Source organism: Pongo pygmaeus, chromosome 11, assembly GCF_028885625.2.
Source record: "Pongo pygmaeus isolate AG05252 chromosome 11, NHGRI_mPonPyg2-v2.0_pri, whole genome shotgun sequence".
In the NCBI taxonomy this organism is placed as follows: Eukaryota; Metazoa; Chordata; class Mammalia; order Primates; family Hominidae; genus Pongo; species Pongo pygmaeus.
In genome coordinates this window covers 128,188,564-128,206,156 of record NC_072384.2, presented here as the reverse complement: position 1 = coordinate 128,206,156, position 17,593 = coordinate 128,188,564, and the positions used below count along the sequence as shown (strand labels likewise).

The following is a 17,593-nucleotide window of genomic DNA, read 5'->3' as shown; positions in this document are numbered from 1 at the left end:
AAATGGACTCACTCATCTGGCAAAAGGACACAGATTAGATTATTCTAATCTCAAGGTCCCTTAGGCTTATGAATTCAAAAAAAAGTAGAAGAAATGAACAAAAACATAAATCACAGTTTAAGTTATTAAGTAATATCTGAAATGAATTAGAAAGAAACGATAAGCCTTAACAATACTCCAATCACGGTTAAATTAATTTAGACAGAAAAGCAAATAGCAACTGACTTGAAAATAAGAAGTGGGGCCCAAGGTGGATACAAGAAAGCCAGGAGGGCTAAGATAAATCCCAAATCCAATGTTCATCAATGCCTACACACTCAGTACAACCTGATGGCATTAATTTTGTGGTTAGGGAAATGTGAAAGCGAAATCGATAATACCACAGTTCTAAATGTGCACTGTTGGCTGAATTTATGGTGTGGTGGGGGGTGGTAAAAATTAGGCTTCTAAGAAAGGATGGAATTCTGCCCTCCAGGCAAGGAGTAAATGGTCCCAGCAGATGGAACACTAAAGCAAATGTAATCACCTGCATTTTGCAAATAGGTGTGTTTCTGAGAATTTGTTTGAATTAGTTCTTTGTAAATAAAACAGGATTTTGAATGCATTCAGGAAGCTTGTCTTTTTTTTTTTTTTTTTTTTTTTTTACAGAGTCTCGCTCTGTGGCCCAGGCTGGAGTGCAGTAGCACAATCTCGGCTCACTACAACTTCTGTCTCCCGAGTTCAAGAGATTCTCCTGCCTCAGCCTCCTGAGTAGCTGGGATTACAGGTGTGCGCCACCATGCCTGGCTAATTTTTTTGTATTTTCAGTAGAGATAGGGTTTTGCCATGTTGGCCAGGCTGGTCTTGAACTCCCAACCTCAGGTGATCTGCCCGCCTCGACCTCCCAAAGTGCTAGGATTACAGATGTGAGCCACCGTGCCCGGCCCAGCTTGTCTATTTTTAAAGGAACCTCCCATCTCAAAATTGAATACGAACTGTAGAGAGAAGCTGGACATTCAAGTATTGTGTTTGGTAACTAGAGGGCACAAACAACAGAGGCAGGAAGCTACTCTCAGGGTCTTTGACTTGCTCCGCTATCACTGCCCATCCACCAAAGACTTTCTAAGAGAGATTACGATTTTCTAGAATGTGAGATATGTTCAAACCAGTAAAAAGGCAAAGATAAACTTTTAATGATATGTTTTTATTTTATTAAGAAATTTAGAAAGTAGCTATTGACAAATAGGAATACAAGATAGAAATGGAGCAGAGAAAAGCACACTAATGGAAATGAAATGATCATACACATCAAAAAGTCTGTTGGGAATCATGATCCTCTTTGATTGAGCTCAGTGATGTGGACTCTTCCTGAAGAGGTAGGTTGTCCTCATGTCTTTGTTTTGGCTGCTTGATATTAGAGAGGAAACTTTTCATGTAGGGAGACTGGAAACACCCAAAGCAGAAAATACAGGAACCCGGAATTCAGGAGCAAAGTTACAGTCTAAGAGCATAAGTGCTAGGATTCCCAGAAGATGGGTAAGGCAGGTGAATGGGGTGAAGGAAAGTCCCCAGCATATCCTGCCACAGGACAGAGGCCAGGCCAGCCCACCTAGCAGCAGCATTGCTTCTGGCAGCAGCACTTCTGCTGGCAACAGCCCTTCCCATAGCCACAGCCACACGAGCTGCAAGTGCGGCGGCAACAGCAGATCACGGGTGTGCTACAGCAGCCCCCACAGCAGCCACGGCAGCAAGGGCAGCAGCTGGAGCAGCAGCCCACCCGGTAGCACCTGCAGGTGGTGCAGCTGCCACAGCCACCACCACAGCCACCACCACAGCCACCACCACAGCCACCACCACAGCCACCACCGCAGCCACCGCCACAGCCACCACCGCAGCCACCGCCACAGCCACCACCGCAGCCACCACCACAGCCACCACAACCACAGCAACCCATGGTGTCAGTGGAGAGGTCTCAGGTGAAGTGAGAAGAGACAACTCAGGAGAGGTGAGGGAGATACGATGCCTCTTTCTGCTGGGGGTGGAGCTTATATACTAACTCTGGGGAAGAATATTGACCTAAGACTCAATGCCACTTCCCTGTTGTTTATGCGAATATCCAAAGCAGAATCTCACGTGGCCTTTTGTACACTTCCTTAATGGGTCCTTCTGACTTCAAAAATTTGCTACATTTAGCTTTCACTTGTTTTTTTAAAGCCATCTATAATATAGAACAGTAAACATCTAACAACTCCCTTTTCTTTTTTTGGTGATTGTAAAAGTCAGAGTGGGGTTACAATTTCCCTTAGCTATTGTACATTTCTCCATTGCATCAGCCCAGGACAAAGATTTTTTCATTCCTACATTATTTGTAACTATTTGTTAATTTGCAAAACATCCCTTTAGATGGAGGAGAGCACTTTGAATATGGAAAAGGAAAGAGTGGTCTCAGGTTATGTTATTTTGTCCTCCCTAGGCAGAGCTCCTCGGCTATTTGCTAGCCCTGTAACATGAGTCAGGACTCTCTGATTCAGAGAAGAGGGGATCCTGCATTATCAAGGGTTATGACAGGGCATCCTTTGTGTTGTGCAGATGATAAAAGCACACCCTGAGCAGAATGTTTCCAAGTCACTTTCCAAACTCAAAGAGGCTTCTGTTATCATCAGCCTGTTAGGGAAGGAGGATAATGCTGAAGGCATGTTTCTGGCAGTCCCCTGGAGCCTGGTTGATCCTGGACCAGTCCCCCATGGAATGCTGACTTGAAATGATTAGTTCCAATTGGCCATCCCTATGCAGACTACTCTTTCCTGTCAAAGGAAAAATGCAAATGAAAAATAGAATAGTGAAGGCCAGCAATGAAATCTACAGGTTCTAGCCGTGTGCGTCTGTTCTCAGAATATAGTGCTCTTATCAGTCACCCCAGGCCATGCCAAGGAGCACAAGACAAGGAGAACCCAAGAGTCCTCTCAGGTCCCCTCAGGACCCAGAGTTGGAGGAACTATGGTTCCCCTGCATGATGGTAAATTTTCTGTGTCAACTTGACTGGGTTAAGGGATGTCCAGATAGCTGGTAAACATTATTTCTGGATATGTCTGTGAGGGTATTTCTAAAAGAGATTAGCGTTTGAATCAGTGGACTGAGTAAAAAAGATCACCTTCACCAACATGGGTGGGCATTGCTATGGTCTGAACGTGTTCCCCAAAAGTCACATGTTGGAAACAATCCCAATACAATAGTGTTGGAAGGTGGGACCTAATGGGAGGTGTTTATATCGTGAGGACTCTGCCCTCATGAAGGAACTAATACCACTATAAACAGGGGCCTGTGAGGCTGTGTGTGGTGGCTCACGCCTGTAATCCTAACACTTGGGGAGGCTGAGGTGGGTGGATCACTTTAGGTCAGGAGTTCGAGACCAGCCTGGCCAACATGGTGAAACCCCATCTCTACTAACAGCACAAAAATTAGCCAGGCATGGTGGTGGGTGCCTGTAATCTCAGCTACTCAGGAGGCTGAGTCAGGAGAATCACCTGAACCTGGGAAGTGGAGGTTGCAGTGAGCCCAGATCGCACTCCAGCCTGGGTGACAGAGCCAGACTCCATCTCAAAAAGAAAAAAAAAAAAACAAGGGCCTGTGAGAGTGATTTCACCCTCTTCTGCTCTTCTGCCAAGTGAGGACACATAGTTTATCTCTCTCTTGCCCTTTTGCCTTCTGATGCAAAGCTGCAGAAAGGCCTCACCAGATGCCAGTGCTTTAATCTTGGACTTCCCAGCCTCCAAAACTGTAAGAGAATAAATTTCTGTTCTTTATAAATTACCCAGTCTCAGGTATTCTGTTATAGCAACAAAAAATGGACTAAGACAGGCATCATCCAGTCCATTAAGGGCCCAAATAGAACAAAAGATAGAGTGAGGGGAATTCTCTCTCCCTCCTCTTAAGCTAGAACATCCATTTCCTGCTCTTGGACATCAGCACCCTGGTTCTTGAGTTTCAGTCAGACTCTGATTGGGACTTACACCATTGGCTGCCCTTGTTCTCAGCCCTTCTGACTTGGACTGAATTGCACCACTGGCTTTCCTGGCAGAGAGCAGATCATGGGACTTCTTGGCATCCATAATCACATGAGCCAATTCCCATAACAAATCTCATTTATCTATTCATGTTTCCTACTGGTTCCGTTTCTCAGGAGAACTCTGAATAATAACACCCTGGAATAATATTATGATCTGGATCTTTTTTTTTTATTTTTTAAGTTGGAGTCTTGCTCTGTCACCGGGGCTGGAGTGCAGTGGTGTGACCTTGGCTCACTGCAATCTCCGCCTCTCATGTTCAAGCAATTCTCATGCCTCAGCCTCCCAGGTAGCTGGGACTACAGGCCCGTGCCACCACACCTGGCTAATTTTATGTACTTTAGTAGAGATGGGGTTTCAGTGTGTTTCCCAGGCTGGTCTTGAACTCCTGAGCTTAGACAATCTGCCCACCTCAGCCTCCCAGAGTGCTAGGATTACAGGCATGAGCCACCACACCCAGCCATATGAGCTAGATCTTTAACACTGGGCTTTCTTCAGATCAATTTTTAGTTACTGTACAAGAAGTCTTATTACTTTTTTGAGAGTGCAACTGTGTACTACTTTTCAAACCAGAAAGATAATGAAGTGGTTCAGCATTGTGGTTCTGTTGTACTGCCCTCTAAGTCCTGCCTATACTTAGTTGGCTTCAGGTACCATGTTTCAAGGATGAGCCCCTGTGTAAAATAGTTTTTGGTTCATATTTTTCCCTCAAATTTTGGAATGTAATAATTTCCTGCCAATGTTTGGTAATTTATTCCAATATTCCAGATTAAAGACAGAACAGTTAAATTGCTTCAATAACTATATTGTAAAATACACATTGAACAAGCATTTCTTCCATGCCTTCACCTGGTATACATTTCTTTCCAAGCTTCTAATCTCCAGGATTTGTCTGTTTTTACTTAAAGAGGCCCATGAACCTCTACTTTGATGCACCATAATACTTTCCCATCATATAAACTTGCAGGGAGCAGTGTAGTCAATTTAACAAACAGTTGTTGGATTGTCCTCCTCTTAGGAGAAAGTGGCTCTGCAGGGCACTGTGAGAACCTAACAAGATGAATCCACAAGCTCCCGGTCTGATAAGAAATGCATGAAAAGAAATTCCAATAAAAGCACCTGCAACAAGAACCCTACCGAATGACTTTCTTAGATGTATGGGGAAAAATAAATCAAGTCTGAGTGTCTGTGGGAGAAGGGGAATTGGAAGGACTCTGACAGGGACTGTCTATCACAGGAAAGGGCTTCAGTAAAGATTGGAGACAGGGGGCTGGGCGCGGTGGCTCATGCCTATAATCCCAGCACTTTGGGAGGCCAAGGCAGGCAGATCACCTGAGGTCAGGGTTTGAGACCAGCATGGCCAACATGGCAAAATCCTGTCTCTACTAAAAATATAAAAAATAGCCAAGCGTGGTGGCAGGCACCTGTAATCCCAGTTACTTGGGAGGCTGAGGCAGGAGAATCAGTTGAACCCAGGAGGCAGGGGTTGCAGTGAGCCAAGATTGTGCCATTGCACTCCAGCCTAGGTGAAACTCCATCTCAAAAAAAAAAAGACTGGAGACAGGGAAATATGAGGAGTTGTCGGGAATCACCTACTTGCAACTGCTCACTGTTTTCCTACCAATCCTCCATACAATTAGGTCAAAATGTAAATTTCTACATGCAGTGAACGTGCTAGAAAGTGTATTTATTACAAGTCAAGTAGCGAGAATTGTTTCATTAGGTTTCCCCACCCCCACAGGCAACTTTCAAACTAGGTATTCAGATAATGAATGAGGTATGAACAAGTAACACAGTAATGTGGAAATTGCCATTCAGAGGCTCTGCTCTTGACTGAATTGATATCGAATGGATTAACAACAATTTAAAGTTTCTTGTTTTCTCTCAACAAAATTGAATTATTTGTTTGTATCTTGAACATTGTAACTGTGTACTTTTTCTATATTTTGTAAGTAGTGGGAGAGCACACTTATTTAAGAAAAAAAAAGTAATCTGCTTCTCTTTCCTTCTTATAGGAAAGGAAAGAAGGGTTTTGTACACTGCTACACTGCCCTAGAGGAAAAATAGACATCAATGGACGTGGCAAAATGATGTCCATTAGGGACACTTCACACAGCCAAAGAGATAATGGACTGGACATGTTGAGAAAAGGTAGACAGAGGTTGAAGAAATCTGGACTCAGAGCACTCCAACATTCTGGTGAATCCTGGACCACCACACATATATACATATATAATATATATATTATATGTTGTATAAATATGTGTGTATATACATATATATATATATATATAGACAGAGTTTTGCTCTTGTTGCCCAGGCTAGAGCGCAATGGCACAATCTCAGCTCACTGCAACTTCCGCCTCCCAGGTTCAAGCGATTCTCCTGCCTCAGCCCCATGCATATATTTTTAATTTTAGATGTAGGGGATACATGTGTAGGTTTGTTGCATGCATATATTGCCCACCACCATATTTAATACTAACAATAATGCCTTCCATTGTAAGAGGAGTCCCAAAGACTAATTATCCAAAGACTAGACTAGACTCCTACACAGATCACAGATACCATCTAATAGGTTTTTTGCTTTTTTTGAACTTTTAAACCAAAATTAGAAAAAAAAAGATATTGGGCAATGACTAGAACTCATTCAAAGTGTATTTGCATTCAGATTCACCTACATACAGGCAGGCAGCTCAGCTAGGCTTCTTGGGGATACACAGCGGTCCCAAGCCCCAATCAGCCAACCTGTGAAATCCAGGTCATTGGAAACCACAGGGGATTCAAATATGTGACCTATTAGTCAGTACCATAAGTTCCTACATAAAGCATGGCTCAAGTGCATAAGCATGCCAGTTAAATATAACCAGGTGTTGCTGTCCTAAATAGAGGATGCTCTTCAGTACCTCTATCCATTAACTTCCTGCTTGTAATCCTATTGTGAAAGATAAACATTTGAGCAAAATCAAACCTAATCAACAAGCATTTGCTGAACCCTTGTAATGTGCAAGGCAATACAGGTGATATAAAGATATATACGTCTAAATTACTTCAAATTAATAAGAGAGATGATAGCGGTCATGGTGGCTCACGCATGTAATCCCAGCACTTTGGGAGGCCGAGGTGGGGTAGATCACCTGAAGTCAGGAGTTCAAGACCAGTCTGGCCAACATGATGAAATCCCATCTCTACTAAAAATACAAGTGGGTGCCTATAATCCCAGCTATTCGGGAGGCTAAGGCAGGAGAATCACTTGAACCGGGGAGGCAGAGGTTGCAGTGAACCAAGATTGCATTATTGCACTCCAGCCTGGGCGGCAAGATAAAACTCCATTGCACTCCAGCCTGGGCAACAAGAGTGAAACTCTGTCTCAAATAAATACATAAATAAGAGAGATGAGAAGAAATAATTGGGAAAAGTAAGAAAGAAAAAAGATTTAACTAATAGCCCAATAAGAGTTGTCTCAAAGTAGTTGCTGGTGAATATCAAGACTTACAAGAGAAGAGACAAATTACTTCCAATTGGATAGAAGAAAGGGAGGTTTTATGAAGAAGGTAGAGCCTTCTTGAATGGAAAACTGGACTTGAATAGGTGGAGAGAAAGGAGAAGCAGAGGGTAGAGGGTGTGGTGCAGTGCAGTCTGGGATCATCCTATGTAAACTGATCCTCTGCTTCTAGAAAGATGTGACCTGATCTTTTTATAAGTGAATTCCCTGATGGAAAAATAATATCTATATCATAGGGTTATTATGAAATGTAAATGTGATAACACATATGAAACACATAGAATAGGGCTTGGGACATAGTAATCACTCAATAAATGTTAGTTATTATTAGAATTTTAAGGTAGGCTACACGTTAAGGGAAAATAGAAGACTTATTCAGGAAACAGGAAGGAAAGCAATTTACCTACAGTGGAAAGTTTATCCAATGGAGTTAGTAGATATTTAAGCTGCAATTAAAATTTGAGAGTAATTATGAACTTTAGACTGTGAAGACTTTGATGTTTCTTTTGCAAGTGAATTATATAGCACAATAAAAAAATGGCATTTCAGGAAGACATATCTGACAGCAGCTTGTAGGATCAAATTAAAAAATAAAACCTAGAGATGGGTCAGTTAGATGGCTTTAGAGAACTTCATTCCCATTAAAAATTCTCAAATGCCAACAGTCTTCTTGAAATTCTTGTTCATCGTACTATATTACAGTAATGAATACAATAAAGATAATTCCCCAAAGCGATTACAGTCAACAACAGAAACACAAGCTGAACATGTGCCCTGTTATTCTTTGCCGACAGAACAATCACACCGTGCTGCATGCTTCTTTGCCAGGTGTTGTGCTGGGCGCTGGGCATGGGTGGGAGTGAGAGGGACGATCTAGGAAGGTGACTGAGACAGCCTCATGACGGCAAGTGTGTGCATGAACTCGGGAAGATAAAGATGGGAAATGAGGAAATGGTTCTCATAGGCTGAGGGCAGACTGAGCAGATGTTCCTAGTCCAACGTCAAAAAGTTTGTTTTTTTGTTTTTTTTTTTGAGACACAGTCTCGCTCTGTCACCCAGGCTGGTGTGCAGTGGTGCGATCTCGGCTCACTGCAAGCTCCGCCTCCCGGGTTCAAGCCATTCTCCTGCCTCAGCCTCCCGAGTAGCTGGGTCTACAGGCGCCCGCCACCAGGCCCAGCTAATTTTTTGTATTTTTAGTAGAGACAGGGTTTCACCGTGTGAGCCAGGATAGTCTCGATCTCCTGACCTCGTGATCCGCCCACCTCGGCCTCCCAAAGTGCTGGGATTACAGGCGTGAGCCACCGCGCCCGGCCAAAAAGTTTTGTTAGAGATATGTGAGGGTCCCATGGGTCACTGGGAGAGCAGTCGCAGGTCCTGTCTATGGAGGGAGATGAGATCTGAGCTGAACCCTGAGGAATGAGAGGAGAACCAACTCCCTCGAAAGAGCTCTGGCGCCCCAAGTGGTCCTGCCAAGATCAGGGTCTAACAGGACATTGGAGCACAGAGAACGTGTTCCCCCAGCTGCTAAGAAAGTCAAATCTATATTATGAGTACTTCCATAATGCTTAAACCTGTCTGGTTCTCTGTAGAAATCTTTTTGAGCTCTTCTAATGTTGTGGGCACAATTCTAGGTATTTTACATGTATCTTTTGATTTAATTCTTGAAATAACTTTGCAAAGCATATACTGTTAATACCCTCATTTTACAGATTTAAAAAAAAAAAAAAAATTGTCCGAGATCACAAGGAAATTGGAGAGTTGGAAAACAGGCCCAGGCAGGCTGACCTCAGAGCCAGCCCTCTTAACCACTGTGCAACATTGCACTTATCTTCACCGTTCAATGTTGAGACCAGGGTTCAACAAACTGATGCCCGCTTTTGGCCTGCCACCTGCTTTTGTACACAATATTTTCTTGGAACGCAGCCACTTACACATTTAGTTGTTGTCAGTGGCTGTCTTAAAGGTAGAACGGCTGAGTTAACAAGTTGCAACAAATCATGTGGCCTGCAAAGCTGAAAATATTTACATCTGATACTTCACAGAAAAAAATGCCAAAGCGTAGTCTAGATCCCAAAGAACGTTTAGTCAAAAAAAGATTTTTGAGTGCAAGCAAATTGCCTTGGGCCTGGTACACTGTGGTGAGCTGCAATCCAATGCGACTTTGGCGAATTTGTTCTTTCTCCCACCTTGAATGAGCATGACACTTCTCTAAGCTTTTGTAACCGACCTCCCTCCTAAGTGGAATCTGTTTCGTTGCCATAACCAGGGTTAGAACGGCTTTCCTATTTATTTATTTATTTAGAGACAGGGTCTCACTCTGTTGCTCAAGCTGACTGCTGTGGTCTGATCATGGCTCACTATAGCCTCGACTTCCTGGGCTCAAGTAATTCTCCTGCCTCAGCCTCTCAAGTAGCTGGGACTACAGGTGTGCACCACTATGCTTGGCTAATTTTTGATTATTTGCAAAGATAGGGTCTCACTCTATCGCCCAGGCTGGTCTCAAACTCCTGGACTCAGGTGATTCTCCCACCTCAGCCTCCCAAAGTGCTGGGATTACAGGCATGAGCCACCACACCCAGCCCCAACTTTCCTATTTATTTACTTTATTTACAAGTCTTTATGACTACTGATGCCTAGTAGTGGTCTCGGAGGCCATGCCGAGGACACCGGCAAGGACATGAGCTACATGGAACCGCCCCACCCCCCACAGTGCTCAACCTCCTTGCCCTGGCAAACACTTTCCAGTCTTTTCAGAAACCACTGAGCATAGCAAGGTAGAGGCTACATCCATTCTCCCCTCCTTTGGGGCTCATTTTTCATTTCCTAGATAATTTGTTTTAGATAGTGTCTCACTGTGTCACCCAGGCTGGAGTGCAGTGATGTTGTCACAGTTCATTGCAGCCTCAACCTCCTGAGATCAAGCAATCCTGCTGCGTCAGCCTCCCGAGTAGCTGAGACTATAGGAGCACTTCACCATACCCGGCTAACATTTTGGTTTTTTTTTTCCAAAGATGAGGTCTCCTATATTGCCCAGGCTGGTCTCGAACAACTGGTCTCAAGGGATCCGCCCATCTTGGGATCCCAAAGTGCTGGCACATGAGCCATCACACCCAGCCTCCTAGATAAATTTCAAGGAGAAACAAAGACCTATCACCACCATCAATTCACACCACCCTCATCCCACCCTAGAAAATCCTTGGGAGAGTCCGAGTACACAGACCCCACAGGTAAGACATCATGTCAGAGCAGCAGCACAGGGGGCTCTGTGCCTCTCTGATAAACAGCTACAAGTTCAGCAGCTGGGCCCATGGCCAGCTTCAGGAGGGTGCAGGAGTGTGAGGGCCAGAATTGGACTCACAGCACAGGGATGGATAAGCCAACGAAGGAACTGATATAAAAAATAAAAAATAAAAAAAAATGACTAATGAAGAGATTTTTGTGGCACACCAAGTCATTTTATTGGGAAACTTTAAAGAGCAAATATAGACAAAAGCAACGGAAAAGATTGCACACAGGCAGTGAACAGAAAAATGGTGAAATCCAGGACTGACTATTTAGGAAAGATTGAACATTACAAAATAATAAAATACTAAGTTTCCTGGTTGGCTCTGACTTTATCCAGTTATCACTGGCTGCTCGGTTGCCCGTTTGTGTCACATTGTGTGGTCTGGGCAAGTTTGTGCCGTGTGTGGGCAAAGGAAGATCCCGGAAGGACAAAGCACAAGGCACATGAGGCAGAAGCCAAGGGGATCTGCTGGTGACAGATAGGTTAGAAAAAGGATTAGACAGAATGGGGTTAAGCAGAACCTTGCCAGCGGGAGACAGCGAGGGTTCCCGCAGCTCCTGGGCAGGGGTGGAGCCAGGCCGGCCGCCTAGCAGCAGCATTGCTTCTGGCAGCAGCATTTCTGCTGGCAACAGCCCTTCCCATAGCCACAGCCACACGAGCTGCAGGTGCGGCGGCAGCAGCAGATCACTGGCGCACTGCAGCAGCCCCCACAGCAGCCGCGGCAGCAGGGGCAGCAGCTGGAGCAGCAGCCCACCCGGTAGCACCTGCAGGTGGTGCAGCTGCCACAGCCACCACCACAGCCACCACCGCAGCCACCACCGCAGCCACCACCACAGCCACCACCACAGCCACCGCAGCAGCCACCGCAGCCACCACAACTTCCACAACCACAGCAACCCATGGTGTCATTAGAGAGGACTCAGGGGAGGTGAGGAGGTCTGATGCCTCCTTCTGCTGGGGGAGGCCCTTATGTACCAACTCTGGGGAGAGGAGAGGGAAGACACATGACCACTTCCTTGTTATTGTTTATTTCCGTTTCCACAGGGAAACCTCCTGTTTATGTCCCTATTAGGCACCTTTCATCTCATTAAGTCACTTATCTTCAGTTCAGCTAATTTAACCTCTGTTCCATCCAGTGGGAATATTCAGCCAAGGACCTATCCCTATTTTCAAATACAGCCAGTCTTGAATAGATGAGCCAGAGAGATATATCTGTCATTGATGGTTTCCTTGCTCACTAAAATTTTCCCAGGAGAATCATATATTTCCCTTGACATCTCTCCAGAAAAATTTCCTAGGGTTTACTTGAGTAGGACAAGGAGAACACAGAAGCTAACATAAAGGAAGTTCCCAATCTTTGCTATTTTCTATCACTGGTCTGGGAGTCACAATTCAAAGAGGCCACCTGCATCTAGGTTAGTGGCTATGTCTGATTCTTCTACCTGGGAGAGCCCTCAGCACACACAGTGAGCTCATTTAGGGAATTATCAAGATCAGCCTCATTAGAGAAGCCCACAACCCTCAGATCTGGCTTCAGTACCTTCTGGTCCTTGGGTTTCTGCCTCCTAATGAATTCTTCTCGCACGAGTCACACTTTGTAAGTCCCACCTTAATGACAGAGCTAGCAGCAAGGCAACCCCAAAGTAAGGGTCCAGAGGCCCCAGGAAGCTCCACTGTCCCCAAAGATGCCCTCATCTGGGCTTGCAATGCTGCTCAGAACTCAGGAAGAAAGTGACTAATCAATGTCAGGCTTCCCAAAACACGTTTGGTAGAAGATTCGTTCCACAGGACATTAAAAGGCAACACACAAAAAAGGTTCGACTATTTTTGAGAAATAACGAATTTAAATAAAGCCAGACAGGCTTTTTGACTCTGTCCTCAGTGGCTTGCCTTTGTCACGTGCTCTGTGACTCTCTAAGTGGGAGGGGGAGTACTGCACCCCGCACCCCACACCCCGCACCCTGCCCCGAACTTCCTTTCAGTCTGGAAAGCAAGGCTTTCATTTACTTCTCAGGTGTGGAGTCCCAGGACATCCTAGGTTAACATTTTAGTGGTAGATTTAGAAAAGCGCATTCACGCATTGACCAAAGAGAAGAGAAAGGTTAGAGCAGCGGTTCTCAAACTTATTACTCTCGGGATCCCTATGCTCCTAAAAAGTATTGAGAACTCCAAATTGTCCTTGTTATATGGCTTATATCTATAGATATTTATTGCATTCTAAATTAACATTGAGACTTTTAAAAAGTTTATTAATTCATTTTAAAATAATATAAGCCCATGACATGACCACATACATAATACATTTTGGAAAAAAACTGCATTTTCCAAAATAAAAAAGAATTAATGAGTACAGTGGCCATTATTTTATATTTTTGCCAGTCTCTTTAATGTCTATCTTGATCGAAGACAGCTGGATTCTCATTCTCCTTTTGTGATGAATCTATTATCCTATGGTGTTTGGGTTGGAGTAAAAATCCAGCCCGACACAGATATGCAGTTGGAAAAAGAAGGAGTATCTTAATAACCTCAGGGCCTCCAGAGGTCCTTAGATCACACTTTGAAGACTGCCAGAGCAGAGACTTGGAAAGATTTTGGTCCTTGAGGAAACAAACTACTTTAAAATAGTCCCTATTATTAACTATGACCTCATGAAGTATAAATCCTTATACATGGTCAGTATATGGTATAATGATATTAACACAATTTTATGAAATTTTTATGCTTCTGTATTTTAAAAGCTATCTTGTGCTGCTCTATATTCTAATGTTCAACATTTCTTTCCTACTCAACAATTCAGACTCACTAGTATGGCATTAAAATGCCCTCAACAATCCAGCTTCAGGCCAGGTGCGGTGGCTCATGCCTGTAATCCTAACACTTTGGGAGGCTGAGGCAGGCGGATCACTTAAAGACAGGAGTTTGAGACCAGCCTGGCCAACATGGTGAAACCCCATCTCTACCAAAAATACAAAAATTAGCCCTGCACGGTGGTGCAGGCCTGTAGTCCCAGCTAGTCGGGAGGCTAAGGCAGGAGAATCGCTTGAACCTGGGAGGTGGAAGTTGCAGTGAGGCAAGATCACGCCATTGTGCTCCAGCCTGGGTGACAGAGCGAGACTCCATCTCAAATAATAATAATAATAATAAATAATCTAGCTTCAATTTATCTTTGCAGCTTAATCTCCTGTCTGAGGCTCTAGAGTAGCCCAAGGCTACATGAAAAGGGCAAGTTTGTAATTAACATCATGACTAATAGTAGAAGTTAATATTTATGGTGCAGGTACCACATGTTCAACACTGTACCACACTCTTAGAAATGAGACAGAGACAAGAACAATGAAGGGGGCAAGATTCACCAAAGGACAGGCCATTGGCCAGGAACGAAACCAACAAAGCAAAGGACACTTGGGAGTAAGGGAGCAAATGCAGGGCAGGCACCAGGTTTCTCCTCTGACACAGACCTTTTGCTTTCACACAAGAAACACACCAGCCACATCACCATAACTTGAACTTGCCTCCTCCCCAACCTCCCTCGTGTCTGTGCCTTAATTTAAAGGGCCCTCTTCCAGCAGGGACGTCCCACGCATCCTCAAAGACACAGTTCAAATGTCATCAATCCCCAATCACCCCAATTGAAACTTATCTGTCTCTTTTTCTCCCCCTTCTGTTTTGGTCATATCTCCATTAAATTATAACAAAAGAAGGGAGAGCAACAGTGGGAAAATGAGGAGGCAATGGTGTGGAGGCAGGAGAATAAAGAGGGGGCTGGGATCTGTCATCACCACCACAGATGGCAGCAGCAGAGGGAGCTGGCCCTCTGCCTGCCCTCCTGCATGCTCTCCCATTCTCCCATCAGCTGGCCTGCCCGCTTCCTACAATGACTACTTCGTGTCTTCTCCCCTTTCTTCAGATGTTGGATGCCTTCTCCAACCCCTTCACTCCAAGAAGGCACTTCCTACCATACTGTGCAAAAAACTGCTGGAATCCAGTCGGCCCTCCTCTTCTTGGGTTAACCATGGAGGAGAAGGTGGGTGTGGGTCCCACTCCCACCATCCAAGACTGGCCCCTGCGCCTGTGCACTTGAAACCACCTCCATCTGGCTTTCTAAATCTCCTTTCTCAGGCATCTCTTCCTCTCATTCCCTCACTCCACGGGTATTAGCTGAGCACCTGTGAAGTGCCACCCATCCTAGACACTACAAACACAGCAATGAACACTCCCCCAACCTTCCAGATTCTTCCATCTACATCAAAACCTTGAAAGTGGCATTTCTCCTACCTTCAAGCAAAAAAAGCCTACTGCTGAGCCCAGTCCCCCTCCAGCTACTGCCTTTGTCTCTCCTCCCCTTGACAGCCACACTTGCAGAAAGCATTGTCCAAAAAAACCCAAGAAAACAACAACAAAAAACCTCCCTCTAGATGATAGGCAGGAGAACAGTGACACTAAAAAATAGGTGTTGGGTGAGGAAGCAGGAATGTGGGATGAGGAGTCAGCAAAGTACGCATAGGATTATGTACGGCGGCCAGGTACAGTGGCTCATGCCTGTAATCCCAACACTGTGGGAGGCCAGGGCGGGCAGATCACTTGAGGCCAGGAGTTCGAGACCAGCCTGGCCAACATGGCAAAACTCCATCTCTACCAAAAATACAAAAATTAGCCAGGCATGGTGGCACATACCTGTAGTCCCAGCTACTTGGGAAGATGAGGCAGGAGAATGGCTTGAACTTGGAAGGTGGAGGTTGCAGTAAGCCAAGATCGCACCACTGCACTCCAACCTGGGCAACAGAGCACAACTCCATCTCAAAATATAAAGATTATACACAAAAATCCAGGCACAGTGGAGCATGTCTGTAGTCGCAGCTATTTAAAAGGCTGAAGCTGGAGAATCCCTTTAGCCCAGGAATTTTAGGCCAGTCTGGGCAACATAGCAAGACTCCTTCTCTTAGAAAGAATAAATAAAAAATTTTTTAAAAGATTATACATAATAAAATGTGTTGACATGTCTTTTAAAATATAAAAAAAAATGAAGAAGCAAAATATTACCTATAATTCTATTTAAGTATAATTAGTGATAATATTTTTCTATTGTGAAAGTTATACATGCTCCTGCAGAAAATTTGAAAAATACACAAAATGTGAAGAAAAGAATTATCCACAATCACACCTTATGGAAATAACCATTCTTCACTTTTTAATTTTCTTCCAGAATTTTATGTCCACCCATCTGCACTACTTAATAACAGAATTGGGGATTATGGTACATATATTGAGAGTTATTGTTTTTTCACTTACTATAAAAAATAAGAATCTTCACCAAAAATCCTCCAAAACTTCCCCACTTCTCCCTAGACAACCCCTGCATGTGAAATGCTCTAACTCAAATCCCCAGTGACCTCCACGGTGGCAGAGTCCACAATGTCCTCTTTGACAATGTTACAAGATGACTTCTCAGCACTATGCAATTGACAAATCTTTCTTAACACATTCTCATCTGTTGACTTTTATGAGACAAAATTCCTTGTTTTTCTCCTACTACTTCTGTTATTCTTCTCCAGTCTACTTTGCGAAAAATGACTGTGGGAGGTTTGAGACTTGGTAAGTCTTCCTTGTTATGTCTTTGGGAGAATTTCACTTCTTTAGATCTCATTGACTTCTTTGTTGAATACTTTAGACTTTATTACATGGATCTACCTTTTTAAAATTCCGATTTTTCAGAAGACCTCCAGTCTCAAATATTTTCAATTATATCTTCCTAAATGTAGGGTCATTTTTTCTTTTTGTGGGGACAGGAGGCAGGGCATCACCAGGTCTTCTGATAATGATCAGAATAATAAGGGAGCTGGAATTCTCCATCCACTTGGATCTGGACCAGAGCTACCAAGTTGGACTTTCTGGGAAGATGGAAATGTTCTATTTTGAGCTGACCAATATGGTAGCCACTTACCACATGTGTCTATTGAGTACGTAAATGTAGCTAACGAAGCTGAAGAACAAAATTGTTTACTTTATTTAATTTTGATTAATTTGAACTGAATTAGCCTACATTGTGAGTGGCTGCCATATTGGACAGAACAACTCCAGACTGTAGTTCTTTGAAAGGAGGAACTATACATTATCCTTACTGGTATCAATTTATCAAAAGTTTAATAATACTGTTACACATTTCAGACACTGTGTAGCACTTGGGAGAGTAAGATGAATGAGAGATGAAACTGGCCCTAATGAAGCATGTAAGGTCCATCAAATAAGACAAACACAAAAGCAAACCATAAGAATTTAATATGAAAAGCCCTGAAACAGAAGGCCAAGTGGAAAACATACAGGGGATCAATTATTCAAATTCCCAATGCCTAGCACAGTTCCCAATATGTAATACAGTCAGTCCTGGTGTAACACTTGTTTTTGAAAACGTAAATGTGTTCCAAGGAGGCTGATGTATTGGGAAACAACTGGAACATAATGCATATTTTGCATTTGCTTATATGTGATTTTGTCCAAGAGAAATACCAAGCAGATACAGAAAACCGCACCCAGCTAAAATGCACATATGCATGCTTCAAACAACTACCTACTAGCTACCTGCTCATCGATGTGCTGTGAGTGAAACCCATCCACACATACAGTTACAACTTTCTGTTTCATTTCAGATACCACTCCCTTCTTATCACTTGACAATACCACAAGCTGCAACCCTTCTTATGCCCACTTCCATAAGCAAACTTCAGGTAAAGTGCCACACTTATTACAAGATATATGTATATC

At 43.7% G+C, this 17,593-nt stretch overlaps 1 protein-coding gene across 1 annotated transcript; it reads right to left on the bottom strand.

Moving 5' to 3' along the window:
• Nucleotides 1–11,420: 11,420 nt before the first annotated feature.
• Nucleotides 11,421–11,735, bottom strand: LOC129031384 (small cysteine and glycine repeat-containing protein 4). Its single transcript, XM_054477620.1, has one exon. The coding sequence runs from the start codon at nt 11,733–11,735 to the stop codon at nt 11,421–11,423; it is 315 nt and encodes a 104-aa protein (XP_054333595.1).
• Nucleotides 11,736–17,593: the final 5,858 nt, after the last annotated feature.

Coding starts and splice junctions, on each gene's coding strand:
- LOC129031384 (XM_054477620.1), bottom strand. CDS start 11,735: ATGGGTTGCTGTGGTTGTGGAAGTTGTGGTGGCTGCGGTGGCTGCTGC.